Raw genomic sequence first — 26,713 nt, forward strand, 5'->3', positions numbered from 1 at the left:
ATATCTTGATATCTCGTATAGTCTACACGCCTCTTATCAGAAAACTCAGTCTTTCAGGGGAGACAAAATAGGTTATTAAGTAAGATCACAGGCCAGTAAATGAGGTGGGGACTTTTGAAGCAAAGAGCTATCATACACTGTCAGGGCCAGAAGGGCTAGCCTCCTCCCTGACACTTGCATCCACTGGCAATGTCCAGGGGACATGTGGTTGACACCTCCATTGAAAGGACCGCCCTAACTGCTGGACAGCTTTAGAATTAGGATTTTCCTCATTCCGAGCTGCAATGATTCTCTGGAGCTACTACACTTTTGTGCCCTTCCAAGGAAACCTAAAACAAACAGAAACCCTCTTTTAGAGGTCTGTTTGGTTTCTCATCCCCAAACTTTTCCGGTAGGCTTGTTCTCCCATCCCAAGCTTCCCTCCAGGGCATTCTCCTCTGCACTTCTTTCTTACCTACCGGGGTCCACAACAGCCTCTAGCAGTCCTGGTGGGATCTGGCTGACATTGGCCTTCCTCAGGGCTCTTCCCTCTAGGAATCGGGCCCACGACCCTCCATCCGTTCCTTAGACATCAACCTCCCCGCCTTCAGTACGCCAAAATCTCTGGGCTGGAGCGAGCTCCACATCATCTCCCCGTGCTGTGCGTAGCACAGAGCCCAACACAGAGTAATTTCTCTAAAATCGCTGGGGGAATCAACGCACAAGAGCTCCTGAACTACCAGATTCCTATATCCCGTGGGAATTCAGAAACCGAAGTCGAGTGTCCCGCCCAGCCCTACCCCAGACCCGCCCCTCAGCCTATCCCTCCCCAAGTCTCGTCTTTCCCTTTAATCGCTCTCTCCAAGCGAGTAATCTTTCTGGGGCCTATAATCCCTGATGTTTCCCCCTATGCTGTCCCAAGTGGGAAAACCTTTAATTTCGGTTGTTAGCAAAACGGTGATCCGGTCACTGCGGTGACCACGCCCCCTTCGTCACGTTCCCGGGGCGAACCGGAAGGGATCGCGCAGCCCCTAGTTCGCAGACCCGGAAGTAGATGTGCCTCACGGAAGCCGGGTTTGGCCCTGCGGCTGCTGCTGTCGCCGCGGAGAAATTGTTGGAGCTGGCAGCCTAGGAATGGTGAGACCTCGCGGTTCGCTTCCGAGGGTTCTGAGCAGAGTTTGGGACGAAATGGAGTTTTCCAGAGTGCCGCGGGGGAAGACCCCCCACAGTGTTTGGGGCCCCGCCCCGGTAGCGCCCTGAAAATCTGCGCATGCGTGGGCCGGACAGGGCCAGAATCTGGTCCGAGATGTTACGCATGCGCAAAGGTGGCAAACCGAAGGTGGGGTGAGACTTGGCCTGGGAGTTAGTCCCCCTCCCTCTCCACCAGCCTGTGGGGCTTAAACCAGGGCTGCGAAAGCATCGGGGTGCACTCGGTGCTTTGCTTTTGAGTTGCAGGGCTGACTTCACCACTCTCATCCCGAGCTCCCAGAACAGACCTGCACTAATCCCCCACCTTGGGTGTGCACTCGGGGGAGAACGGGGGTGGGGGAAGGCAGGGGGTGCAGACCTAGCCTCCTTCGGCCCGCGTAATCAGGCCCTTCACCTGCTCCCCAGGTGTCAGGATATCCAGCCGTATCCTACAGGGCGGAGCGGCGTGACTAGCGCACCTGGGGCAGGGCGGGAAGGCTGTGCTGAGAGCCGCCCTGGTCTGAAGGGGCGGGGCCCGCAAGCGGCACGCCCCAGAGAGTCCCCAGTACCTGAGTTCTCCCGGGGTTAGGAGCAGGCTCCCCAGGGCGGTTGATACTTGCTTAGTTCCCAGACCGCGTTTTTTAGCTTCCACGCGGAACCACCCACTAAATCTTCAGCCAAAGCTGCAAATGGAAAAAAGAGAGAGATGGACTAATCGGAGTTCTATCTCCGTTTCCCTGCTTTGGCTTGGGAGGGCAAGGGGGGTGCTACTGAACTGAGTGGGCAGCGACGGGCGATAAGAAGTGAGCCAGTAATCCCTTGTTTCGTGCTTTCGTTTATAGTCGAGGCCCTTCACCTAGCGACTCGGAGTAGAATCATAGAGGTCTGTGGACCCCGTAAAATGCTATGTGTTTGTACATTTTTCTGGAGTGCATAGCTTTTATTTTCTCAAAGATGCTGGTGACCTTTAGAAAGCTGTTGGTTTATCAGTGTCATATTGGCAGAACAGAACCTTGTGTCTCTTCTTGTGTCTTCCCTAGCTTATGGGATCCTGGGGGGAGCTGCTCCAGTATAAGGAGGTGAGGCTGGCCCGTTGGAAACCTGAGCCTCAGGTAGCCTCATTTCTCCTTTGCAGAATCTCCTCTCAGCCTCTAAGCTCACCTGGTCAGAATCCTTGGATGAGCCTGTGGGACCCTTCCTCCTAGCCCTGTGGTTTGGAACCAGTGGCTTTGGGACTGTAAGAGGATGGACAAAGGTAGTATGAGGCCGGGCCAGCTCCCCAAACGCTCAGGCGCCAAGCATCTGCTGATTCCACCCCGTGCCTGGCACGTATGTCTTTTCATCCTGGCTGGGCATTGCCACCTCCCCCTGGGCCAGCACCACCCACGTACCTCTCGGCAGAGGCCGCAATTGACTGACTTGCTGTTGAGCTGCCGCTCTTTGGCATGGCTGCATTTTGATGGCAGAGGGAGCAGTTATGCCCAGAGCCCGGTGTGTCGGCATCACCAGTCTGACCTGAGCACCATGTGCTGCACGACATGACACGTGGCACCGGGAGAACTGCCCAGCGTGGAAGGTCTGGGCCAGGTCTGAGCCCAGATGGGATCTGGATGGCCAAGGAACTCCCACCATAAAACCTCAAATGTCAAGGAAGCAGGGGAAGGGCCAGGAGGGCTGGTAGAGGGCTGGGGGTGGGGAGGGAGGGGCAGAGGAGGGGTCCCATGTTCAGAGGCTCAAGGCTTTGCTGGGCACTTAGGAGACCTGAGTTCACCACTTCTTTTTTTCTAGATTCTCAGGGACTGCTAGATTCATCTCTGATGGCATCAGGCACTGCCAGCCGCTCAGAGGATGAGGAGTCGCTGGCAGGGCAGAAGCGGGCTTCCTCTCAGGCCTTGGGTACCATCCCTAAACGGAGAAGCTCCTCCAGGTAGGAAGGGTTCAGAGGGCCAGGGCCTGGGCAAGGATGTTAGGTGCTGCATGCCTTAGGCACTATTGGGAATGGCTGTTTGAGTCCCTGTGGGGCCTAAGTGATGGCAGAGCTTTGTGCTATTCCTGCCAAGTCCCTCTCTGTGGGACGTGGGCACGGGAGGAAGATCTTAGGTCTCTGACATGAAATCTGTGGCGTGGCACCCTTTCATCTCAGAGGGGAGGAGCGTAGCAGTTCTGTGCCCCGTCCACTGCGCTGGGGCAGTTAGCAGCCAGCCAGAACCCCGTGCTGTCTCAGAGGCTGGGTGTGTGTGCGTGGGTACGAGGGGAACGGACATGGGATGCTCACTGGGTTGGACTCTCCACAGGTTCATCAAGAGGAAGAAGTTTGATGATGAGCTGGTGGAGAGCAGCCTGGCTAAGTCCTCTACCCGGGCGAAGGGGGCCAGTGGGGTGGAACCAGGGCGCTGTTCAGGGAGTGAACCTTCCTCCAGTGAGAAGAAGAAGGTGAGAGATTGCGAGGTATGGGGGTGGGGGCCAGATTTTGTATTTCCCCACCACCTTTGCCAGCTGGCAAAAGCCCTGCAGAAGAGACTTGTGAGGACATCCGGTGGCCCCAGCCCCATCCTCAGCTCCCTCCTTTCTGGGAGCCCATCTCTTCTCCCTACTCCCCCTTTCTTGCCGCACGCCCCCCTACACACACACACACACACACACACACCCTGTCAGTGCGTCTTGTATCACATTCTGTGTAGGAGGCGTAGAGTGTGCATCTATTCTGGGAGCAGACAGCCTGTTCCCAGCATTGCTGGGTGTAAAAATAACCCCCAGGTGGCATTGCTCTGGCCCTAGACACCATACCAGTCAGCGTGGTTTCCTGGTATCCTCCCCACCCACCCTCCACTCTGGGGTTGAGGGTGCCATCAGCAAAGAGAAGACCCCATAAGGTCAAGGACCATGTAGAAGTATTTCGGGGATGGGGGGGACTAGAGGGCTGGGCTGCCACACGCAGTATGGGAAGCTCAGGGCCTGAAGCCCAAGCTGCCCCAATGCTGGCTTTGAGCTCGGTCTCTTCCTGTCCTCTGCCCAGGTGTCCAAGGCCCCTAGCACTCCTGTGCCGCCCAGCCCAGCGCCAACGCCCGGACTTACCAAGCGTGTGAAGAAGAGCAAACAACCGCTTCAGGTGACCAAGGATTTGGGCCGCTGGAAGCCGGCGGATGACCTCCTGCTCATCAACGCCGTGCTACAGGTAGTGCTTCCCAGCGCAGGTTGCACGTTCCCCTCCTTCCCCAGCCTGCGGTCCCCAGCCCCCAGACTAGCCCAGCAGCACCCTGGGGTAGCAAGCGAAGGGTTCTTCCCAGCTCTCAGGCTGGGGCCAACCCATCGGGGGCCTTGCAGACCAACGACCTGACGTCAGTCCACCTGGGCGTGAAGTTCAGCTGCCGCTTCACCCTCCGGGAGGTCCAGGAGCGCTGGTACGCCCTGCTCTACGATCCTGTCATCTCCAAGTGAGTGGGGTTGGCTCCCGCAGCAGGGAGGTACTGGGAGCAGCAGAATTTGGCTCCTGGAACAGACAGAATTACACAAAGGGCCAAGGGAGGGACCTGGGAAGCAGGGCTCATGGGACCTTGCATCCTCTGGGATGATACTGAAATCAGCCAGGCTTGGGAGGGAAGCTTCTTCCTGCTGCCAACCCTGCTGGTCCTGGCTTGATGCCGGCGGCAAGGGGCTCTGGAAGCTGAAGAAGTAGCATGGGAAAAAACACCCGAATGAGTGCCAGGAGCCCTGGTTCCACCATTGTATGCATTGTGGTTTGGGGCAGGTCTCTTCCCAACCTTTCCACACTGACCTCCCATAATTTCTTTCTCCATGAGAGGGAATTGGAACAAAAGAACACGAAGGCCCCTAAAAGTCCAAGTTCCAAGTAAACCTGTGCGCCCATGCAGTGTGCACTCTTCCTGCTCAGCCACTTCGTTTATCATCGTCAGAGTTGGTCGGATGCTTAGCACCCGTCTTCTGCTCCGCAGTCCCTAGCGCCACTTAAGCTGTAGCCTCAGTCCTGACAGCCAGGAAGTGGGCGGGACTCAGTTTTGGAAAGAGGATGTGGTGGGCAGTGGGTGGTAGCTTTGGCCAAATAAAGAGGAAGGTCTTGGGGAGGGAGTAGCAGCTGGTCTCAGGGTCTCCCTCAACTGGCCCCTGCGGGCTGTGCCTTTGAGTCTCTTCAAGGGAGTGAACACTGGAAACTCAGTTGGCTGAGTTGCCTGTGTGTGTTATGCTTTCAACAAACCCATGAGGCCACAGGCGCTGTGCTAAGCCTTGGGCTCTTCCTGTTGAGGGCCTGGTCTCTAGTTCTGGATCTCAAAGGCCTGCAGGAACCCCAGATTGCTAGACATCCTCCCTTCAAACCTACCCTCTTTCTCACAACCCCCGCCCCCCGCGCCCCCCAGGCTGGCCTGCCAAGCCATGAGACAGCTGCACCCAGAAGCCATTGCCGCCATCCAGAGCAAGGCCTTGTTTAGCAAGGCTGAGGAACAGCTGCTGAGCAAAGTGGGATCGGTAAGGCTGACAGGCAGGGTAGGGGCCTGACCACTGGGAAGACTACTGATGCGGGGAGGCCCCATTGCCTGGAAACATGCCCTGCAGGTGCTCATACGTCTGCAGGGGCCTTTGTGGATGGGGTCCTCAGGAAGAGCCAAGACTGGCTCCCTCTTCTTCCAGCTCCTGGTGGGGGCAGGGGGTGGGGGTGGTAAGGCAGAGACGAGAATGAGAAAACCCAGATGCTGAGAACAGGCTCCTTGTCCTCCAGACCAGCCAGCCCACCTTGGAGACGTTCCAGGACCTGCTGCACAGACACCCCGATGCCTTCTACCTGGCCCGTACCGCCAAGGCTTTGCAGGCCCACTGGCAGCTCATGAAGCAGTATTACCTGCTGGAGGACCAGACAGGTAACTGGCTCCGGGAGCTGGCAGAGTGGGTGCACTGTGTGTGCGTGAGGTTGTCTGGGCCTGGCTTCCCTCAGGTGCCCAGGAACGGATCCCTCGGTGGCCCCTGGTGTTTTGCACCTCTCTGCAGCAAAACTACTGCCTTCCAGAAGGAAGGAAGGTGGCTAGAATGATACTCAGCAGCATGGTAAGGGTAGCCTTGCCTGGAATCCCGAGCAAAAAGTCCAAATGGCAGAGGTGTATCCCATTTCCTGTGTTTGTTGTCATTTTTGACCTATTTTACTATTACGTAATGACACTGAAACATGAATAAAGTGTGAAAGTCCCCTTCACTGCTTACCCTTCCCCGTTTCCCTCCCTAGAGATGCTAGTATCCTGGAGATGGTACTTTTTCTAAGTCTTTCTGCCCCTTCCCTCTTTCCACGTTCATTGTTCCTTCTCGCTGCTTTGGAGCCATTCAGAAATCCCCACTAGGCCTTCACACCCAGGCCCTCTGCCTTCCTCCCCTCCCGGGGGCCCGAAGGCCCTTTGCTTACCCTCCCTCACCAGCAGGCTCTCACTCCCAATGACAGGTACTGGGAAGGGCAGGTGACGGAACTGGGTGCAACTCCTCAGTTCTGGCTGGGACTCGGGGTCAGCCTTTCACTACGTCGTAGTACAGACACTGCCTGCTCTCGCTTCTGGACGGTATTGCCCGTCAGCATCTCCAGAGTTGTTCCCGCTGTGCTGGAAATGAGGCTGTGCCTATGCCCTCCACCTACTCCCTGGGTCCTACTGCTCCTGGTTATTCAAAGAAACTCCTGCAAGAGGATTTTAGGAAACCTTGTCAGGGAGGGCCCCGTCTTTTCTTCCTGGGGATCTCTGCATTTAGTGGGCTGCTCTCTTCATTCCTGCGACTTCTGCGGCTCTGCTTCGGCCTCAGGGCAGGCGTCACTGCATTCCCGCAGACAGAGTGGCCGCTGGGTAAAGTCTATTTTTTGCTGCTAGAGCTAGCTTCTTTTTTTTTTTTTTTTACGATTTTATTTATTTTTTTTTTTTTTTTTTTTTTTTTTTTTTTTTTTTTTTTTTTTTTTGAGGGAGAAGCAGACTCCCTGCTGAGCAGGGAGCCGGATGCGGGACTCGATCCCGGGACTCCAGGATCATGACCTGAGCCGAAGGCAGTCGCTTAACCAACTGAGCCACCCAGGCGCCCTAGAGCTAGCTTCTTTGAAAGTTGGTGCGTGTAACTTAGAGATTTAATTTTTCTCCTCACGAGGCTTGTCTGTGGGTATTGGGTTTCTCCTTGGCTGGCTGGTGCCAGGAGGCCCTAAGAACGGGCATATACGCTGCTTCGCTCTCGAGTCGGTTGAGCATTAGGTTAGTGGGGTTTTAGGCAGCTGTGGTGGGGGGCGGGGGGAGCCAGCTAGCGGGGAGCACCCCAGTCCCTTGTCTCCCACACGGTCTGACCTCAGGGAGCTTGGGGGCAGGTGGAGCACTTGTGGTTCCTGTGCAGCCCCCCTCGCTTCCCGGGCAGGCAGTGACGACACCCTCAGGGTTGACAGACTCCTCAACCGGTGGCGTCCTGGCCACTAGCTAGTTGTCACCGCGGTCCTGGGAGCAGCTAGCAGCAGCTCTCAGAGTTTGGGGGCCCCAGCCCCTTGATAGTTTGGTCAGTGAAAAACCTGAAGAACTTGCATGAAACTATCCTCGACATATCTGATGGACTCTGATACTCTATTCCATTTCATATTTTTGGAAAAAATGACAACTCATCTCGTGACCCCTAAGACGCCCTGACCCGCGGTTGGCGAGCGGCCAGCGGCCAGCAGGAGGCACTTGGGTGGTGGGGCTGGCTGGGCCGCGCCTCTCCTCCCGCCGCGTGTGGCAGAAAATGTCGGGGAGCGTGTGATGGGCTAGAGGAGCCGTGTGGGTTTGGAATCAGGAGAGCAGAGCTTGAATCCTGGGTCTGTCCTGGCCCAAGTTCATGGCGAGCGCTCGTTCCTGTAGGTGTCTGGTCACGGGTTCAGGGGTGCGAACAGCAGAGCCTGGCCTCCTTTGTTCACGGCCATGCAGAGCCTCTGCGCTCGGAAAAACACACACAGGAGGTCAACTTTAATTCCCTTTTCTTTCTAGAAGCACCTCTGCCCTTAGCTAACGTCAGGAACGCTCTGTGTCAAACTAGCTCGCTGCCTGATAGGGCTTGTGCCCTGTTACCTGCTGCCCTCGGCGCAGAACTGTCCCCACAGGCCCAGTCTTCCCAGTTGGGCCCCTTGGTTCAGTCACTGCCCGCAGCGTCGGGTAGAGTGGGAGCGGCGGCGCTGACCAGCTCTCCGTCCTTTGTTCAGTGCAGCCGCTGCCCAAGGGGGACCAAGTGCTCAACTTTTCCGACGCAGAGGACCTGATTGATGACAGTAAGCTCAAGTGAGTGGCTGGGGCCCCAGGCAGGGGACAAAGCGCTCGGGGCTGCCGGGCCCTACCTCCTGCTGCAGAGAACTGCGCCCAGCCCACTCTCAGCCCCATGCTCCGCTCGTTACCTGGTCTCCTTGCCGAGCCCCCCCACCCCCCACCCCTGGGGAAGGAGGCTAGCCCAAGGCCAGAGGAGCAGCCTCCTAAGGGGCTGGGGGACCCCCGAATGAGCCAAGTAGGCCCTGCTGGTAGTGGCAGGTGAGCTGGAAGTGGATCCTGATTCGTCCTTCTCCCCCACAGGGACATGCGAGATGAGGTCCTGGAGCATGGTGAGTGTACCCGGGGGGCACGGTTAGGGGGTAGAAGCCTGTGCCAGCACAGAGGGCCAGTACGAGGTGCTGGTGACCGCAGAGCAGCCCTCCTTGCCGGCCCCCCCCCCCCCCAGAGCTGACCGTGGCCGACCGGCGCCAGAAACGAGAGATCCGACAGCTGGAACAGGAGCTGCATAAGTGGCAGGTGCTGGTGGACAGCATCACAGGTGAGGAGGCGGGGAGGCCGCACCTCCCCTCCCTTCGCCCCACCCTGGGCCCCTGTGCTTGCATGGCTGGGTGCCCCCTCCTTTCCCGGGCCCTGCCTGACACGGGCTCTGCTCCTCCCCCAGGCATGAGCTCTCCTGACTTCGACAACCAGACGCTGGCGGTGCTGCGGGGCCGCATGGTGCGGTACCTGATGCGCTCTCGAGAGGTAAGCGGGCCCAGGCCGTCTGCTTCCGCGGCTTGCCCTCCTCTGCTGGGCTCGCCCTCGCCGACCTTCCTGGTTCTGGTCCCGGACTTCTCATTTTTCCCTGGCCTGTGTAGACCCATTCCTCAGGTCCCAGCCCTCACCTGCCCCATTTCCCCAGATCACCCTGGGCAGAGCCACCAAGGATAACCAGATTGACGTGGACCTGTCTCTGGAGGGTCCAGCCTGGAAGATCTCCCGGAAGCAAGGTACCAGCAGGAAGCAGTGCGAGGGTGCTCCTCCCAGCCTCTCGCTGCCCTCCGGCCCTGTGGCTTGGTCTCCCTGGGAGCCCTCATGGAGCAGCTGGGGCTGAGCAGCTGGTATTTCAAGATCTCTAACTTGGGGATCATGGGGGCCTTCTGGCCTGTCCCTGGGAAGCAGTGTGGGTGGGGACTTCAGGCCGTGTTCAGGCCTTCCCTGTCTCATCTGCCTTTGCTCCTCCATCCCCACAGGAGTCATCAAGCTGAAAAATAACGGTGATTTCTTCATTGCCAATGAGGGCCGGCGGCCCATCTACATTGATGGGCGGCCTGTGCTGTGTGGCTCCAAATGGCGCCTCAGCAACAACTCCGTGGTGGAGGTGAGCTGAGAGGGAGGTGGAGAGGTCAGGATGAGACCAGGGGCGTGGGGACCCGGGCCGTGGGCCTGGCCCCCAATCCCACCTCTGTCCTCAGGCCACTCTTTTCTCCCGCCCATAGATTGCCAGCCTCAGATTCGTCTTCCTCATCAACCAGGACCTCATTGCCCTCATCCGGGCCGAGGCGGCCAAGATCACGCCACAGTGAGGAGTGGGGGCAGGACCCGTGTGCTCTCTCTGGCCTGTTTCCCTGCCATTCCAGCCCCTTGGAGCTGGGAACTCAGGCTCCTGGAAAAACCGCAGCGGGCAGGAGGAGACCCGACTGCCGGCCCATTGATCCGAGCCTCTGTGGGAAGGCAGGGCTGGTCCTTGGGAAGCCCCTAGAGGCTGGAACCCTCCGGCTTCCTTAGAGCCAGGGCTCCTCCCCCTCCCCCCCCCCCCCCCCCGCAGGCCACCCTCCTGTTCCCCTCAGATTCCCACCTTTGCCCCTTTGTCTCCAGCTGATTAGCTTCAGACTTTTCCTTTATTATTTTTCTTTTGTAAATAAAAAGCACCAAGTTCCAAAGTAGCTCCTTTTATTTTATTTTTTTTTTAATATAAAAACTGGTAAGGCAGGGACACATGCAGGGGGTGGCAAAATCCCTCCTTGGCCTCAGGCCTCTGTCCCCCACCCTGCAGAGGGAAACAGGAGTAGGCTGAGGAGGGGCCCAGAGATGCCCAGCCTGGGGCCTGCCCCTGAGGCTCTAATTCTCCGGCTCCCCACCCTGAGCCGGGGTGGGGTGGGGTGGTGGCTGCCCCCCTTCCTCCGCCCCGAGTTCAGGCCGGGCCACAGATGGCAGCATGTCTGGCAACACGGAGGTCCGGGGCTGGCGGTCAGACCCCTGTGCCTTCTTCCTGGGTCCACTGGACTGTGCCAGAGCCCTGACAGCCGATAAGCACCATCTCCAGGCTGTGGGGTTCCCAGGGCAAGGCCAGGCCCCCTGACCCTGGTGGGGGCTCTCCAGTGCTAGCAGCCTCAGCCAGGTTCGTGGGCTCTGGGGGCCCAGTCCGAGCGCCTTCCTCAGGAGGTGGTGAGCCAGGGGTGCTGGGCTCGGGGCAGAGTTCTCCTGAGCCCGGGGGCTCGGAGTCAGAGGTGGAGGCCCAGAAAGCTGTGGCTCGAGGCCAAGGGGAGCTCTGAGATGCTGGGGGGCCCCAGGGCCAGGGTGCCACGAGAGGAGGGGGCCCTGGGCGAGGGTGGGGCCAGGTCCCACCCAAGACAGAGCCAACTGGGGGCTGCAGGCAGTAAGAGGATGTCCCAGTGTCCACACACAGAGGCTGCAGGAGCCCAGAGGCGCTGGCTAGGCATGGCCCCTCTCCTGCTGCTCGAGGGCAAGGGGCCCCCCCATGGGGTGCCAGGACTTGCTGCACAGCCTGGCGAAGTGACTGCAGGCCCTCCCGCATCTGCAGCACCTGTTCAGACAGCTCTGTCACCTTTGGGGAGCGAGGGAGGAGGAAAGAGCTCGAAGTTAGAGGAGTCCGGACCTCACACGGAGAGCAGTGCCCGCCCCTACCCCCGCCCTGCCTCCAGCTCACCCCTCACCCACCGCCTGCCGCAGCTTGTCCAGGGTGTCTGTGCTCCTTGCCTCGCCAGGCCCAACGGGGACAGTGAGCAGGCCGTTCTCTGTGAACAGGAGGATGAGTTACCAGCCGGCACCGGGAAGAGGGGATGGCCCGGCGTCCAGCCCCAGTTAGCACAGACCGCTGTGGCCTGGCGGGACCTGACGCCAGCAGCGGCCACTTCCAGCCTTGCCCCGGCTGCGGAATTCTGCCCAAACCGCCAGGGGGGCCTCGGGCACGCTGCCCGGCACTCTCCCCCCTCGGGAAGCTGCTCTTTGTGCCTCTTCTCCAGACACGGGAGCACTCCAGGGCGCTCATTCCCTGGTCCACTCTCAGGGCCACTCACAGCCCTCTGTTCCCCCCAGGGTCGTAGCAACCTCATCTTACTTCACACGCACAACCACCGTATGACAGACCAGAAGCTGGGGCGAGAACCAAGACCCTGCTGCCGGAGAGCTGACCGCAGGGATCCAAACCGCGTCCCCGGCGGCCTTCCGACAGCAAGGGGCTGGTCTTCACCACCGAACTGCCCCGCCCAACCATGTAGGTTGAGAAGGGCAAGAAGTCTGGACCCCGTCAGCTTCTCAGAGGTTTACAGGGCCAAGAGGCAGCCCTGCTGACCTCCCCCAGCCCCGCTGGAACCCGGGCCCCAGTACCTGGCCCAGGGGAGGGACTGCTGCTGCACTCCGGGCCAGACCGCCCCACACGGAAGGAGAACTTGGGCTGGTCGGAGCCACAGCCGTCCTCAATGCCATCGACTACCCTGCGGACACAGGGGCCAGGGCGACAGATCAGTCCACAGGCAGCCACTGCAGTACCTGGCAACCACACACACAAGCTGCAGGAGCCTGGAGCTCAGGGCCCAGGGCAGGGAACAAGAGCTTGCAGTTTTGCTAGGGATCCAAACCTGAGCAACATGACACAGCAAGAATTCTAAGCAGTGAATAGCCAGGCGCCACAAGGTGGGGGGGGAGGGGGGGGGGGGGGGGGCACAGGAAGGTGGAGTCCAAGAAGGCTTCCTGGAGGAGGCAGGGATGGGTTAGGATGGAAGGATGGGGAGGACTGTGTCCGGCTGAGGCCCCAGCCCTATCCCCACCACCTCTGCCAGAGTACAGAGGCCCAGAGCCTGCCTACCTGGGGCTCAGATCTGGGGGTACGTTCCATGGCACAGAAGGCAGCTGCAGACCCTCTAAGCTTCGAGGGTGGACAGAGGGGCCAGCCTCAGCCTGCGAAGCCCCTGCCCTGCCCGGCCGTCCCCTGCCCCTTAGCCTGGGCCGGGGCGCCGTTTGACGTGGGGATAGCAGCTTAGCAGCTGAGGAGGAGGAGGTGCAGCTGGGGGACAGCAAGGGGCTGGAAGGCTCATCGGCTGGGGCTGGGGAGGCCGTGGGGCCCTGCTCCCCATCCGTCTCTTTCTCCTCCAACGTGGACATGAGGGTGTTGTCGCCACTCAGGGAGCTGGTGTCCACCTGGGGACAGTGGGGGACAGGGAAGCGGCATGGATAGCCCTACTGTGCCCCACTCACCTGCCCCACCCCGACCTCTTCTCCCTAGAAGGAGCCATCTTTGTTAAACTGGATGCCCAATATCTCCCACCCTCAGAGGAAGAGGCTCAGGTGTGTATTGGGAGGCGGGGGAGACTTTTTCTGCTGCCACCACAAAGCCACCAAGCCCTGAAGGAATTTGCTGCCTCTCAAAATTCTCGCCAAGTGTGGATACACCACCCCTCTACTTGGTCCCTCAGGCTAACCAAACTATCCAGGAGAACACCGTGCTAAAAACAGGTTTGGAATAAATGATACAAGCCAGGAAAATTCAAAGCGCCTCAGAACAGTTCTCTCTCATGGTGAAAAAGCAGGGGGAGCCACAGGGCTCCCTTCAGAGGTGGCCCGGAGGACAAGTGCCTGGCCCTACCGGGGGGGTCCCCATCCCTCATGTGCAGCCCTCAGCCTCCATCCCTTAAGACTTCGCTGTGGACCCGGCCAGGCCGTCTCAGATGGGCCAGGGAGAGCCACGACGGCTGGTGGGATCTAAAGGGCAGTGTGGGTGTGAAGGGTCAGGAGACGGGAGAGTGTAGACCCCCCCCACGACGTGTGGGGCTGCTAACACCAGGCCAGACGCTCACACGGTGCCTCCTAAACCCAACCTCTGCCCACCTCCTCAGGCCCCTGGCACCCCAGCCCCCTCTGCACACATTCCCAGCGCTCCCACCTCTGCGTGGCCTCCACCAGCACCCAGGTTATAGCTGAGCTCCCCTCGGAGGCCCCGGCTGAAGCGTGGGGCAAACTCGGGGTACAGTGCGAGGCTCTCGTGCAGCCCAGCCAGCTGCAGACACTGTAGGACGCAGTAGGTCAGCCCCTTTACGTCAGCATTGGCCTTGACCACCTGCTCCCGCCGGGGCAGCTCACAGCCAATCAGATCACCCTTCCCTGGAAGCGGAAGCAGAGGTCAGTGAGCCCTGCCCCTCAGGCCCTGGACAGGGGAGTCAAGCAGAGGCAGCTGAGCTTCCCCTGCGAGCTCAGTGGGGCCTTGAGAGCCAGCAGAGAGAGGCTGCCTGCCCCCGGCTCCTCGGGCAGACTTGGGAGTGAAACGCACTGAGACCCAGGTGCTCAAGCACATCTGGGATCGAAGGCACTGTGCTGGACCCGTTTGAATTTTAGCTCTGAGACAACTGAGCAGTCCCCAGGCTGCCTGTAGCTCCGAATCCCTTACGAAAGCTAAGCCAATCACTCGCAGGCCCCATCTCTACCTACGGAACCACAGTATCTACAGGAGACCCATAATCCGATACTGTTCAAGCCTCACAGGTGATTCAGGCAGGGCTTGTCAGGGAACCCGGAGGTTAGTGCCCGTGCGGCACAGCGATGTCAGGCGGCCACATGGCTTCCTCTCCCTGAGCCCTGGTGCTTGCAGGACTGATTTTGTGTTGGACTGAGTCGTGGTGCTTTCTGGATCTTACCAGAAGGTGTCAATGGAGGGTTTTCCCACCACCCAGCTGAGGCTGCCACCTGGCTGACAGCATTGTAAAATGACATCAATTAGAGTCTGCATCCCCATCTCGGAGAGGTTAAATTGTAGGGAAGAAATGTGCATCTTAGAATCAATGAGCTAGGGGCGCCTGGGTGGCTCAGCCGTTAAGCGTCTGCCTTCGGCTCAGGTCACGATCCCACAGTCCTGGGCTCGTGCCCCGCGTCGGGCTCCCTGCTCAGCGGGAAGCCTGCTTCTCCCTCTCCCACTCCCCCTGTTTGTGTTCCTGCTCTCGCTGTGTCTCTCTCTGTCAGATTAAAAAAAAAAAATCTTTAAAAAAAAAATCAATGAACTAGGGTGTCTCCAATCAGGGACACGTGAGGATTAAACGAGTTAGTGCAGGTAAAGTGCCTGACACAGAGCCGGCCAATCAAAGTTCCTTTCCTTCCTCGCCCTCTGGAGAAGAGTGCCCTACAGACGGCTCCCAACAGGGCTGGCATGCTGTGGGCGCTGCAGCAGAGCCCACTCACTGCCCTCACGAGGCAGCTCAACCCACTGTCCGAGCTCACAAGATTGGAAAGCCTTTCCTTACCCTCAAGGAAAAAGATGGATCACTGCCACCCCCTGCCGCGGGCCGCCTCCTGCTGCAGAACCGAGCTTAGCAGCCTCCTGTAAATGTGCGTGGACTTTTGCTCAAACTTAAGTGTAGAAGGCATCGCTGTTAAATCGTATTTTCTTGGTTTGGGGCCATCCTTCTGGTTCCTTCTGAGAGCTGTTTGGATCTCCATGTGCTCATCTGATGAATGAGCTCTCTCTCCTCGTGTGTGTCATCTGGAAATAGGAGAAGTGTGTATTTTTTTGTCTTCATCCAAAAGGTGAGAAAGAATTGGGAAACAGGACAAGACCAATGACAGAGCTCCGTGCCACTGGTCTCAGACCAGAGACGGCTCTGCAGGCTGGCCTCTCAGCTGGAACCTCTCAGCTCTCCGGCCCCCTCAGGTCTTCTTGGCGCCGGCACCCAGTCCGCCTCTTCTCCTGCCCCCACAGCCGACTGTGTGTGCTTAGCTGTCAGTTCAGACACGGAGGTAGGGGCCAGAATCGACGCCGCTCACTGCGCCGTGAGCCTCCGCGGCCAGCAGCAGGCAGGAAGCCCCTGGATGTCCGGGCTAAGGAGGCGGGTGGGGGCGGGGTGAAGGCAAAGCAGAAAACCGGCTGGTGGGGAACCAGGGATTCACCAGGGCATCCAGACCCTTGTCAACAGGTGAAACAGTTCGGCTGGAACACATGGGCAGGGACAGGAGGGATCAAAGGTGGCAAAATTCCGGTGCTGGGGACACAGGCAGTGAGGCAGAGGCCTGGGGCGCAGGCGGGGGACATCCTTAGGGCTCCGTCTTAATAGTGAACACGATTATTCTGCACCCTGGTTCCTGGCATCAGGGAAGAATCGTTCTTGCAGGCCCAATGCCAGCTCCCAGCCTCACGGCTTCCTCGGCTCCGAGCTGAAAACCATCTGTTTAATAATCCGCCTGACAGTCTTGACCAGTCTGCGATTGTCAAAATCTGTTTGCCCTTCTGAATCTCTCCGGTTCTCCCTCATTTCTTAACGATGCCAGCAATACGTGAGTGGCCATAATTCCATCTGCTCAGAGTCCTGGCATGAGGGCATCTAGGCCCAGAAGCCAAACTCACAAAAGACTCAAAGTGAAAGGTGTGGCTGCCGCTGGCCTCTCTTACCTCCCAGACCCCCTTTATGGTGTTTCTTTTTCCTGTTGGAAGATCACCCTCCTCAAGGGAGAGGAGAGGGACACACAGTAGCTGCCGGGTGTCTGGTCTTCTTAATTCTCCAGGTTAGTGACAAACTTCAGCCCCTCCAGGGGTCAGCCATCTCCACAGTGAGTCTACGAGTCCTTGGCTGAGGATTCATCTCCCTTCCATCTCCTGGGCGAGGCCCCCCATGACCCAAGCAGATCCCAGAGTTCGCACCTCCTGGGCTCACTGCTGAGAGCCTCCCATGGCTGGGGAGCTATGCAGCCCTGTTTCCCAAAGTGCTTGCACCTGCCTTCCTAAAGCCTTGTGTGTGCATCCTGCCACCCTGAAATCGTGCCCTTTCTTCGGGACACCGCTCTCCCTTTAGCAAAGCACCTGAGAGCACAGTGAATGAAACCTGAGGTTTAGGGTTGGCAGATGAGGCTCTAACCCCTCCTGCCAATTCATGAACTTTTCCAAGCCTTCCGTTCCTTCCAGGCAAAACAGGCACACGAGCACCCCTGCCATGGGTTTTGTGAGGTCTGTGTGAGTGGAAGCACCTAAGGGTCAGCACTGTTACAACGTCCATTCCACACCTGCAAGCTCTTCTTCCTTGTCCAGGGATTTGACCCATCTCCACCTCCTTCTCTGGCCACGAAGGGAAGTATACAGGTGGAGTCTGAGCCCTGCCGTCACCCACCTGCGCCCTGGGCCCTGCTCTGTGACCGGCCGTGGCCGGGCCCCGCCAGGAGAGCTCTCACTGCCCCCTCGCAGCCCTGCCTGAGCTCTCTCTCCAGCACTGCTTTTCCTCCTTGACGGGGAAATGCTGATTCCCCCCACCCCCTGCTCGGCTCCGGGCTGGGCCCGCACTCACTCAGGGAGTCTCGCACACCTGCAGCACAGTTTCCAGCTCCTTGTGTTGCCACCTGGTGGTCAGTGGGCCCGCTGTGAGCTTTGCCAGGGGCTCCCCGGCTCCTCCTGACTCCATCCTGGCTGTTTCCCCGGGGGCTGCCTTACCTGTGTCCTCTCTCCGTGTTTCTGCCGAGGGGGCCCCGGTTCCACCCGCCTCCCACAAGGCCCTGCGTCCCCTCCCGCCCTCACACACCTAGGATTGCGAGTACAGTGCCCCCCTTGAGCACCTCCATGGAGCCGGAGCAGACGAAGTAGAGGGCCTGCAGAGCGTCCCCTTGGTGGATGAGGTACTCGCCAGGCGTGCAGAAGGCGGGCCGCAGGGCCAGGGACAGTGCCCGCAGGCAGCCGCGGCTCGCAGCCTCAAACAGGGGCAGCTGCAAAACCTCCTTGTGCAAGTGCATGGCGATGTCTGCGCGGAGCTCGTCCGGGAGGCTCTGCAGCAGCTGGGGGGGGGGGGGGGGCGGGGCGCGGGAAGGTCGGTGGTGGCAGAATGGAGGGCAGCCTCCAGCCAGCTCCTTTACATCCCTGCAGGCCTCAGGAGCCACCCGAGGCTCCACACGGGGTACAGTCAGTGAGGGGGGCCGCCTCGGCCTCGCTCCCACTCACTTTAGCCCACTGTGAGCAGCTCGGCTTTCCTCCTCCGGGCCCGCAACTGGATGTCAGTGAGCAGAGCCCTCAGGCCTAGCAAGGGTGGAGAAAGGCCTGCAAGCCTTCTTGACCGCCCTCTGCCTCATTCTACTGTCTCCCCCCCCCCCCCCCCCCCCCCCCCGGGTAGCGCGGAAGCCAAAATTCTGTGTTCTTTGCCTCCCAGCCCACTCCTGGGGATTTTAGGCCAAGCGCACACTCCTCCAAGGAGTGAAGGCTGGCAGGGCCCCCCAGGAGGCCTGCGCACCTCAGTGGTGTCGATGCCGTTGTTCACAGCCCAGGTCGCCTGGAAGTACTCGAGCATGCGCTGTTTGAGGGGCTTGGGGATGCGGTGAATTCGGATGTAGTCGCGCAGGTCCCGGGTGCGGCTGTGGTACAGAAAGCGGCGGGCGTACATGCGCTGGATGATGGCCGTCACGTTCCCAAACACCACCGCGTGCATCAGGGCTGGGGAGGGTGGCGACAGGGGGTCACCTCCAGGCCTGACACCACGCTGGGCACATCTGTCCTCTCCCCCCGCCCCCACAGGCCACTGTGTGGCACGGAGTCCTGTAGCCCAGGGGGGCTCCCCCGGCCCTGGGTCTGTGTTCCTCGGGTCCCCCAAAGCAGAAGAACCTCTAGGAAGGACCTGGGGACCCTGGGGGAGGTGGGGATGGAGGCCGCCTGGGGCCAGAGGTCTGAGAGTGGGCGGGGGGGGGGGGCGGCCGGGAGAGCAGCGGGCCTCACCGCCAATGAGCATGGTGCAGATGGAGAAGATCTTCTCAGTGTCCGTGTTGGCGGACACGTTGCCGAAGCCCACGCTGGTGAGGCTGCTGAGCGCGAAGTAGAGGGAGGTGATGTAGGCGCTGCGCAGTGAGGGGCCGCCCAGGAGCTCCAGGCCAGTCCTATTGGCCTCCCCGCTGGCGCTGCTGCAGTTGTCGCCCTGGCCCGAGCTGTTCCCTGCGGCGGGGCTCTGGCCCACCAGGTAGTAGGGGGTCTCCAGGCGGCGGGCCAGCTCCTGCAGCCAGCCTGGGGGAGGGGACGGGCGTGCCTGAGCCGATGGCCGCACTGCCTGCCCTGCAGGCCCGGGGTGCCCGCCGTCCCCTCCCCCGCCCCAGCCCCGTGGGGGACTCGTGGATGGCAGATCCACCGCCCATGTCTTCCCGCCGCTTGCCTCCTCTGCCAGTCCAGCACAGCCCTGCCCACCCCCTCAACCCTCCCCAAGGCAAACACGTGAGCACAAGGCTGCGGCCTCCCCGGCCGGGGTCTGTTGATGCCGAGCAAGGAGCACACACCCTGTCCCCCGTGGCTGGCACGACTCCCAGGAAACAGGCCCAGCTGGAAGCCACCTCCTCCGCCTCGTCCACCCAGACCCCTCCTGCTCCTTCTCTCAGCTCACCTGCTCTGAGAGCCGCTTCACCCTCGCCCGTCCCCACAACCACACAAAGCACCCAACCCCACGTACGCGTTCTCAGGCACGCCGACGTGGACGCGTGCGTGCGCACCGTCAAGGCCACAGCCGTGCTCGGCACAGTCGCGAGGAGGAGGACACACACGTGTGAGCACATTCACAGGTGCACGGGCACAGCCACTCACACGGAAAAAGCCTGTGCACCCTTGGGAGAGAGACAAGGGCACACGGGTGCTTGCGCCCGGACACCCAGGTAGGAGAGGTGAGCACGAGCACACAGGTGAGCACACTCGAAGGCCACCGGCAGGCAGGCCCCTGTGCACCCACAGAGGCTCTTCAGCACGCCTGCGCACACGGGCCAGCCTGGGACATCTGCTCCAGTCTCGCCATGAATCCCACGTTCCCTGGCCTGGCCTTGGCAGGAAGTGGGGCTGTGTACTGGGGCCTCTCAGGAGCTCTGGCTACTCAGAGTCACTCGGAGCCTAGCCGGAAGGTTGTGGGAATTCTTGGGTGTTGGATGGGGGTTCCTGGGGTCCACAGAGGTCCCAGGGGTCCTGGCAGAGCCGGGAGTCAGGGGAGCAAGGGAGAGAGGGCAGATCTAGAGTGGAGAAACAGAGGGCAAGTGCAGAGGTGGGCTCAGGACCTCAGGCTGCAGTGGAACTCGCCTCTCTGCATGCACTCTGCCGCCTCCCACCTGCACACACCCAGCCTCCCTGCTCCACACTCTCCCGAACACCTTACACACTCTGCTCCCCGAGATCTCCACAGCCCTCCTGACCCCTGGAGCCGTTCATTCAAGCAGTCTCACAAACACGTGCCTATGCACAAACCTGAGGACCATATGATAGGGCTCAAACTGACATGCTATGGGTAAGGGCTAGAGGGCTTCCCGAAAGAGGGGACACTGGTGCTTGGTCTCAGAGGACGGGTAGAGTTTTGATTCAAAGAAACTGAGAGAAGGTTGTTCCTGACCTAGGGAAAGGCCACAGTGGGCCAACCCTAGAGATGGAGACAAGTGCAGGCAAATGGCTCCACTTAGCTAGAATGTGGGGTTCACACTGGGGGCGTCAAATTCTCGGAATTTGGTAAGATATGTTAAGGCCTGAGCCAAGGTGAGGACTCGTCCTCCTGTGCAAAACTCTTCAGCCGCTATTCAGTTGGGCCCCTGACCTGAAGCCAGTTGCCAGGTGAGGAGGGTCGGGGGCAAGGGGTGAGAAGCAGGAGGATGAGGGGAGGGCGGCAGAGGGGGCTGCCCTCTGTTTTGGCCATGGGGCACTGGCAGCTCCTGGAGCTGGTGGTGTGGGGGGGCTGTTCTGGAGGCCGGGGGCTTTCGTACTGAGAAATGCCCTGAGGGATCTCCCTCAGTATTTAGTACCGTCTTTTGAAAATCCAGCCCACCTCCACTGGGCTAATGGGAATGGAGGGAAGGGACTCTGTGTCCACACCATGGCCAGAGGAGCCGCAGAACCAAGGCAGGGAAGCCAGGAGAAGGCGCCTCCCACCAGGGCTGGACCAGGAGGGGGCGCCACTCGCCCTCCAGACATCCCTTCTGGGGCTGGACTCTGGGAGGTCTGGGTGTGGCTCTGACCTCGCTGGGGAGTAGTTTCTCTGGAGAAAAGAGGAGCCGATGATATGAAGGACTTGGAAACTCCCCTAATGTGAGCTCGAATCAGCCCAAAATAGAATGAAATCACTTGAAAGCTTAGGGTTCAAGGGTGCTAGAATTAACATGTGTATCGGCAAAACAGCCTGCCTCCCACCTGCCCATGTTCTTCATGGTGGGACTCAGAGCCCCTCCAGGAGCCAAAGATATTCTTCATGTCAGCTGAGCAGCCCCTGTAAGGGGGTCAGAACAAGGAGCCACACGGATGCATGACTCAGAGCATCTGGGTCCTGTTTGGGAGCAAACTGACCTGGGGATTTGGTGTCTCAGCCCACTTTGGGATCAGGGTCCTGCATCACAATTTATCTTCCAGCCCATTGACCGTGTTTGCTGGGTGGCCATCTGACCCCAGAGCCGCCTCCACCACAGCCTCCCTCTGGGAAGGGCAGGTGCCAAGGAGCTGACACTGCCTGGAGCATCCCGGTTCCATGTGCTCAGCAACTAGAGCTTTGGGGAATACCCACTGGGCCTCTGGGCCACACACCTGTCTCCGTGGGCTTGGCGAGGGAGAGAGGATTTGCAGGAGCCTCCTCGTCCCTGGGAACCGATCAGAGCACATTTCTAAGGCCCACCTGCGCTCCTGATGATCCCACCAAGGAGCAGATGGTCATGCCAGGCCCATTGAGCAGCTGGCCTGTTGCCTGCTGACTAGAACGGGCACCACAGGCCAGTTACTGGGAAGCCACCAGAAGGCTGGAGGGCATGGGAAGAAGGACGTGTGTTCGGTTTTGGAGCCTCAGGGTATGCAGAAGTAGAACAGGCTGGAACAGAAGGGTTTGGAGTTAGGGGGAGGATGGAAGCTGAGACGGTGTAGGGGCTCCGGTGGGATCACAGGGCACTAGGTGAGGGGAAGAGACGGGCAGGCGCGGGCGAGGCTGGTGAGGGCCGCGTTGCTCAGGGCAGAGAAGTAGAGCAGTTCAAAGGAGTGTGGTTAGCAGAGTCGGGTACCACAGGACTTCAAGGAGATGAGGGTTTGGCCCCAGAAGGTCCCTGCGACCTGCCAGTTGCCATTTTGGGTGGAGAGGTGGGGGTGGGAGCCTTCCTGGCAGGAGTTAAGATGTGAGTGGGAGGCGAGCAGAGGGAGAGTGGCAGTGGAGGTGAAGTGAAGGAGAGTGAAGACACCAGCGGGACACAGAGAAAGGCTGCATTTGCGGCCTGGGGGAGGGCCGAGAAGCAGCTGAGAGAGACGGGCCTAGAGGTAACGAGACCGGGGCCGGGCCTCAGCAGCGGGGCGCACGGGCTGAGATTCCGGGAGGGCGGTGGCAAAGCACCAGGCATCAGAGGCACCCAGGAGGGCAGCGGCTCCCCGCACAGCCTTCTCCTGACAGGGGTGCGGTTCTCAGCTGGGCAGGGGCCTGGGGAATGCTAAGGCCACAAGGAGGCCATGATGGGTGAACAGGACCCCCCTGGGCAGCCCACTGGGCTTTCCCCACTACACCCAACTGCTGAAGAGCAGGCCTGCCTCAAGGGGGTGGCTCTGTCACGCTCACACCCGTGCGTGTGCGCCGGGCCCCCATTCCCCTCACAAACACATCCGCACTTGCCCGAATGCCCCAGATAGCCCCGCAGAGGCAGACGGGCACACGTATCCCTGACTGCTCATATCAGCTCACACACACACACTTGGACTCACGTTTTCCTGACGTATATGCTTGACAGACATGCTCCCCTGACACGGACATACACCCCCCCGCCCCACCGCCCCAGAGGCCTCCAGTACCGATCTCCGGCAGCTCCGAGGCGCTGCTCTCGATCTCCCGCTGGCCGATGTAGAACCAGATGCAGGCCACCCAGTGGGCGAGCAGGGCGAACACCGCCATGAGCAGGGTGAGCACCACGGCGCTGTACTGGGAGTAGCGGTCCAGCCGCGGGAGCAGGCGCAGGAGGCGCAGCAGCCGCACCGTCTTCAGCAGGTGCGCCCCAAAGTACTGAGGTGGGGGGCACGCGGGGAGGTCACCCCAGGGCCGGCCCCACCTATCCTGCCCCAGAGCCCACCCAGCCCGGCCGCACTGACCACATTGACCTTGAAGGCATGTAGCAGGTCGAAGGGCAGCGCCGCAATGACATCCAGCAGGAACCAGGTGGTGACGTAGTGGAGGCAGATGGACTTTGGGGCAAATACCACCTGGCCGGACTTGGACACGAACGTGGTGCGGAAATTCAGCACGATGTCTGCAGGAAGTCCGGGTGGGACTTAGCATGGGGTAGAGGAGGAGCCACACCTTACTGGGCACCTGCTCAGTATCTGACATTGTCCTGGGCCCCCGACCATCTTCCTTCTCACAGAACTCTAAAGGGTGGACATTGTTGTGCCTATTTGATGGAGGGAGAAGCTGAGCCTTGGAGAGGCGACGATCAGCTCAGGGTCCTATAACCCATTAGCAGTAGAGACATGTTTGGAACTTAGGTTTGATGTCAAAGCCCACAGGTCTCAAACGGGGAGGGCATGGGGGACACTCGTCAGCAGGCACAGAAGCCATGCAGACTCTCCCCATCAGAGCCCGAGGGGTGCCCAGCACAGGATGGGGTGGGAGGCACAGGGCACACGTACCAAGAATGAAGAGGACCTCCACGGCCAGATCGCAGACGCTGGGAGCACTACGGGCGGCGCTGGGCTCCCGGGCTGTGCTCACACACACGCTGTAGGGCACGGTGACAGCCACGTAGAGGGTGGCGAGCAGGATGAAGCCGTCCCAAGTGGCCCTCAGTGCCCCACAGTGCAGCAGGATGAAAGGTGACTTTCGGATGGCGGCTACTTTGTACTCAGGCAAGTTTGGCTTCTCCCCAAATACCCCCTGAGTGAGGCAGGGCAGGTCCGGCCGGGAGGACAGGAAATTGGCAGAGGCTGAGTTTGGATAGGGCCTGGGACAGGCATCCACCTTCCTTCTCTCCCTGCATACTCAAAGCTACCTCTGACACAGGCATTAGAGTCCCCATGTTAGAGATCAGAAGACTGGGGATCGGGGAGGCCAGACTTAGCTGAGGTCACACCACTGCTTGGGGGAGGAGCCAATATTGATCCAAGGCCCATCTGCCACCAGGGCAAGACTGCATCTTTGATGGATCAGGCATCTGACATTCCTTCCCTCCCCCATTCACAACCCCCAAAGCGCTGGTGGGGCCTGGGTGGTCCCCTGGACATCCTCTCTCTGGTGGGCTTTGTTCCCCTCCTCCATCTCCTCAGCTTGCCCCTACCCTGCCCCCCAAACACACACCCTTGTGCGCAATCCACCTTATTGAGCTTGTGCTTGCCCTTGGGCTGTTTCTGCAGGTGCCCAGACAGGTGGTAGAGCACAGCCCGGCTCCGCCGCCGGTTGGCATTGAAGCCTTTGGCTCCTGCCCGGCCATATCGGCGCCGGCCACCTCCTGCAAAAGAGGGGCCCATGAGGATGATGGCGGGAGTGCCTGCACACCCCAGCCGGGGTCTTGGGTGTAGGACACCAGTTGCTGGCCCATGAGCTGGTCTGACTCATGGACCAGTTAGTCTGTTTAGAGTTGGGGGCTCCAGCATCCTCATTTCTAGGGGCATTTGCCAGCCCCAGCAATGGGCAGTCCTGTGGGTACTTATAGACACTCCTCCCCATGCCTGCTTCCAGCAGAAGGAGGTCTGGATCAAGGCAAAGGCAGGAGAGGATCTCCATAGGGAAAGGCCTGAGAGAGGAGTAGGGAGATAGTTCCCAGGGCTGGGGGTCGGGAGTGGGGAACGGAGAGTACCCCCGGCATCCCCAGTGGCAAAGCCAGCTTCTGATGACAGCTTTCTGAGTTGGTCAAAGGCCTCTGCCAGCCCTTGGAGAATACAAGAGGGCTTTAGGATGCCTTTTAGGAGGATAAAAGCGGGCTTTAGGGATGCCTGGGTGGCTCAGTCAGTTAAGCATCCGCCTTTGGCTCAGGTCATGATCCCAGGGTCCTGGGATTGAGTCTTGAATCCGCATCTGGCTCCTTGTTCAGTGGGGAGCCTGCTTCTCCCTCTGCCTCTACCTACCACTCCCCCTGCTTGTGCTCTCTCCCTCTCTGACAAATAAATAAATAAAATCTTAAAAAAAAAAATAAAGCAGGCTTTGGTTGGGGCTCCCAGTCAGGTCTGTGGGAGGGAAAGGAACCAGGTGGATCTGCGCTCAGCCCCAAGAATTGATCAGAAAATGGTACCTCAGTGGCACTAGGGGAGTTTGTTTGCTCTCAGTTTCTTAGCAAAGCGGACTTTAAAACTCTCAACTTTGTCTCAATTGGACTTTTGGAAACAAGCTTTCCATACCTGGGCACCTGGAAATGAGGGCAGCATAGGCCTCTCACCCAGCAAAGCGGGAGTTAATGAATGCAACAGGGTGGGGGGACCCACAAGCTCGAGCTGGGTGCCAAGGCCCCGCCCAGGCCTGAGGTGCCCAACATGCCAGCCAGCCAGCCACAGCAGCTAAATGAACAGCGCCACAGGCACCCACCTGTCTCCTTCCAGTTGTCGGGGCCCCCTCGGTTCTTGGTGTCGCTGATATCCTTGTGAGAAACCAGGAAGAGGGCCACCTCCCCTTTCTCATTCTTTATGGGTATCACATCCAGGAGACACCAGAATGGGAGCCCTGGGCACAAAGACAGACTCAGCCCAGCTCCTATCGTCACCTTGCCCGAGGTGACAGAGGTCCCACTGCCAGCCCTGGCCAAGACACAGGCAGGATCAGGGTTTTCCTGGGGCAGGCGGCAGCCTGGCTCCACTTAGGACAGGGCTTGATGGAACAGGGTCGGGGAAAGCAAAGGAGAGCAGAGATGACCATCAGACATGTGTGTCCATAGATCTGTCCTGCTGAGACGGGGACATTTCTCTGCTCGGGTGAGAAACCCAAGATCGGAAATTGAGTAGAGGCTGAGGCTAAGGTGAGGATGGAAGAGAGAAGCCGGGGGCAGTGGATGGGGTGGAGAAGGAAATGGGTACGTGGGAAGATGGGGGGAGATGGGGAGATAGAGATGATGGGGATGGGACACAGGGACCATAGATGGAGTAGGTGCCAGGCTGGGTGAGACCTCAAAAGTGAGGTGGGCTGGCCAGGTGGCCCCTCACCGCTCTTCCGGTACAGGATCAGCTCAGCCTTGAACTCCTTGTGCTCATCCAGGGCCTTGCGGATCTGTTGGCGGACAAGCTCACTGGTGTCTGGCCCATAGAGGAAGGAGCAGGCACAGCCCCGCTGCATGACCTCGGCCCGGGAGAACCCCGTGAGGTCGCAGAAGCCATCAGAGCAGTAGACCACGGGGAAGAGCCCCGCCACCTGGGCATTGCCCAGCACGAAGTTACTGTCTGCAAGAGAGCACCTCTCAGAGGAGGCATGGGGTGAAGGGGCCCAGGGTCTACCACCCCTCCTTTCCTAAATGCCTGCAAGCCAAAGGGTGGGTGTCACAAAGCCCAAGAACCCTGTGTGTGTGCGTGTGTGTGTGTGTGTGTGTGTGTGAGCCTGGGGGTTCGGGAAGGCGCTTTTTATAAACAGGAATCAGTGTGTCACCTATGTACAGAGTCCACTCCTAGCAGTATGTGTATGTGTGCACTCAGGACTCAACACATGTGAACACGGAGGTTGGTGAATACAGCCCTGTGTGGGAACTGTGTCCTCTGGACTGTGTCCTGAGCAGCTTGGGGTAAGGGTAGGGTTGGGATGCCCCAGGGAGAACTGCACAACCAGCTCTAGACAGCCTCAGCCCTACTCCTACTTCTGCCAGGTTTGCTCATCAGCTAGGTACCCAGGGTGGCTGTCTGGCTCCTCTCACTGGGACCCACCTGGATGGGAGGCAGTCCAGGCCACCTTCCATTCTGCACCCCCTGTGTGAACCCCAGCTGCCAGACCTGGCTCAGGAATTAGTGGATGTGATTGAGAATGGGGGTGTAAGAATGGTAGCTGAACAGCACAGCCTGGAACCCGGAATGTATTGGGGAGTGGAGGGCACTGAATCAGCAGGCTGCAGGAGCCAAGCGCAGGGCAAAGCAGATGGAGAAGCGTGTGTGTGTGTGTGTGTGTGTGTGTGTGTGTGTGTGTGTGTGTGTA

The 26,713-nt window shown here is 59.6% G+C and overlaps 2 protein-coding genes across 6 annotated transcripts; one reads left to right on the plus strand and one right to left on the minus strand.

Annotated features, from left to right (window-relative positions):
• Positions 1 to 995: 995 nt before the first annotated feature.
• Positions 996 to 10,345, plus strand: MCRS1 (microspherule protein 1). 4 transcript variants are annotated; one of them, XM_025883107.2, is made up of 15 exons: positions 996 to 1,116; positions 2,303 to 2,422; positions 2,956 to 3,094; positions 3,462 to 3,600; positions 4,184 to 4,342; positions 4,492 to 4,601; positions 5,541 to 5,649; positions 5,900 to 6,038; positions 8,360 to 8,435; positions 8,721 to 8,749; positions 8,866 to 8,958; positions 9,082 to 9,164; positions 9,322 to 9,409; positions 9,653 to 9,780; positions 9,899 to 10,345. In XM_025883107.2, exons 2-15 carry the CDS (start codon positions 2,413 to 2,415, stop codon positions 9,983 to 9,985), a joined length of 1,389 nt encoding a protein of 462 aa, XP_025738892.1. In that variant the 5' UTR covers positions 996 to 1,116; positions 2,303 to 2,412; the 3' UTR covers positions 9,986 to 10,345. The 4 variants fall into 4 exon arrangements, with proteins under 4 accessions (XP_025738892.1, XP_025738893.1, XP_073738131.1 ...); XM_025883108.2 differs by lacking the exon at positions 2,303 to 2,422; XM_073882030.1 differs by lacking the exons at positions 996 to 1,116; positions 2,303 to 2,422 and adding an exon at positions 2,473 to 2,496.
• A 145-nt stretch (positions 10,346 to 10,490) lies between these two features.
• On the minus strand, positions 10,491 to 25,968 carry KCNH3 (potassium voltage-gated channel subfamily H member 3). 2 transcript variants are annotated; one of them, XM_025883104.2, is made up of 14 exons: positions 25,741 to 25,968; positions 25,130 to 25,264; positions 23,926 to 24,059; positions 23,245 to 23,488; positions 22,708 to 22,865; positions 22,414 to 22,621; positions 18,367 to 18,648; positions 17,888 to 18,087; positions 17,189 to 17,438; positions 13,582 to 13,799; positions 12,508 to 12,839; positions 12,030 to 12,136; positions 11,361 to 11,437; positions 10,491 to 11,247 (listed from the first exon to the last, which is right to left on the minus strand). In XM_025883104.2, the coding sequence occupies exons 1-14, from the start codon at positions 25,868 to 25,870 to the stop codon at positions 10,651 to 10,653; spliced, it is 3,072 nt and encodes a 1,023-aa protein (XP_025738889.1). In that variant the 5' UTR covers positions 25,871 to 25,968; the 3' UTR covers positions 10,491 to 10,650. The 2 variants fall into 2 exon arrangements, 1 of the variants encoding a protein (XP_025738889.1); XR_012375084.1 differs by lacking the exons at positions 10,491 to 11,247; positions 12,508 to 12,839.
• Between the last annotated feature and the right edge of the window lie 745 nt (positions 25,969 to 26,713).

Source organism: Callorhinus ursinus, unplaced genomic scaffold (assembly GCF_003265705.2).
Source record: "Callorhinus ursinus isolate GAN/ISIS: 27379988/994484 unplaced genomic scaffold, GSC_fseal_2.0 scaffold44, whole genome shotgun sequence".
NCBI lineage: Eukaryota > Metazoa > Chordata > Mammalia > Carnivora > Otariidae > Callorhinus > Callorhinus ursinus.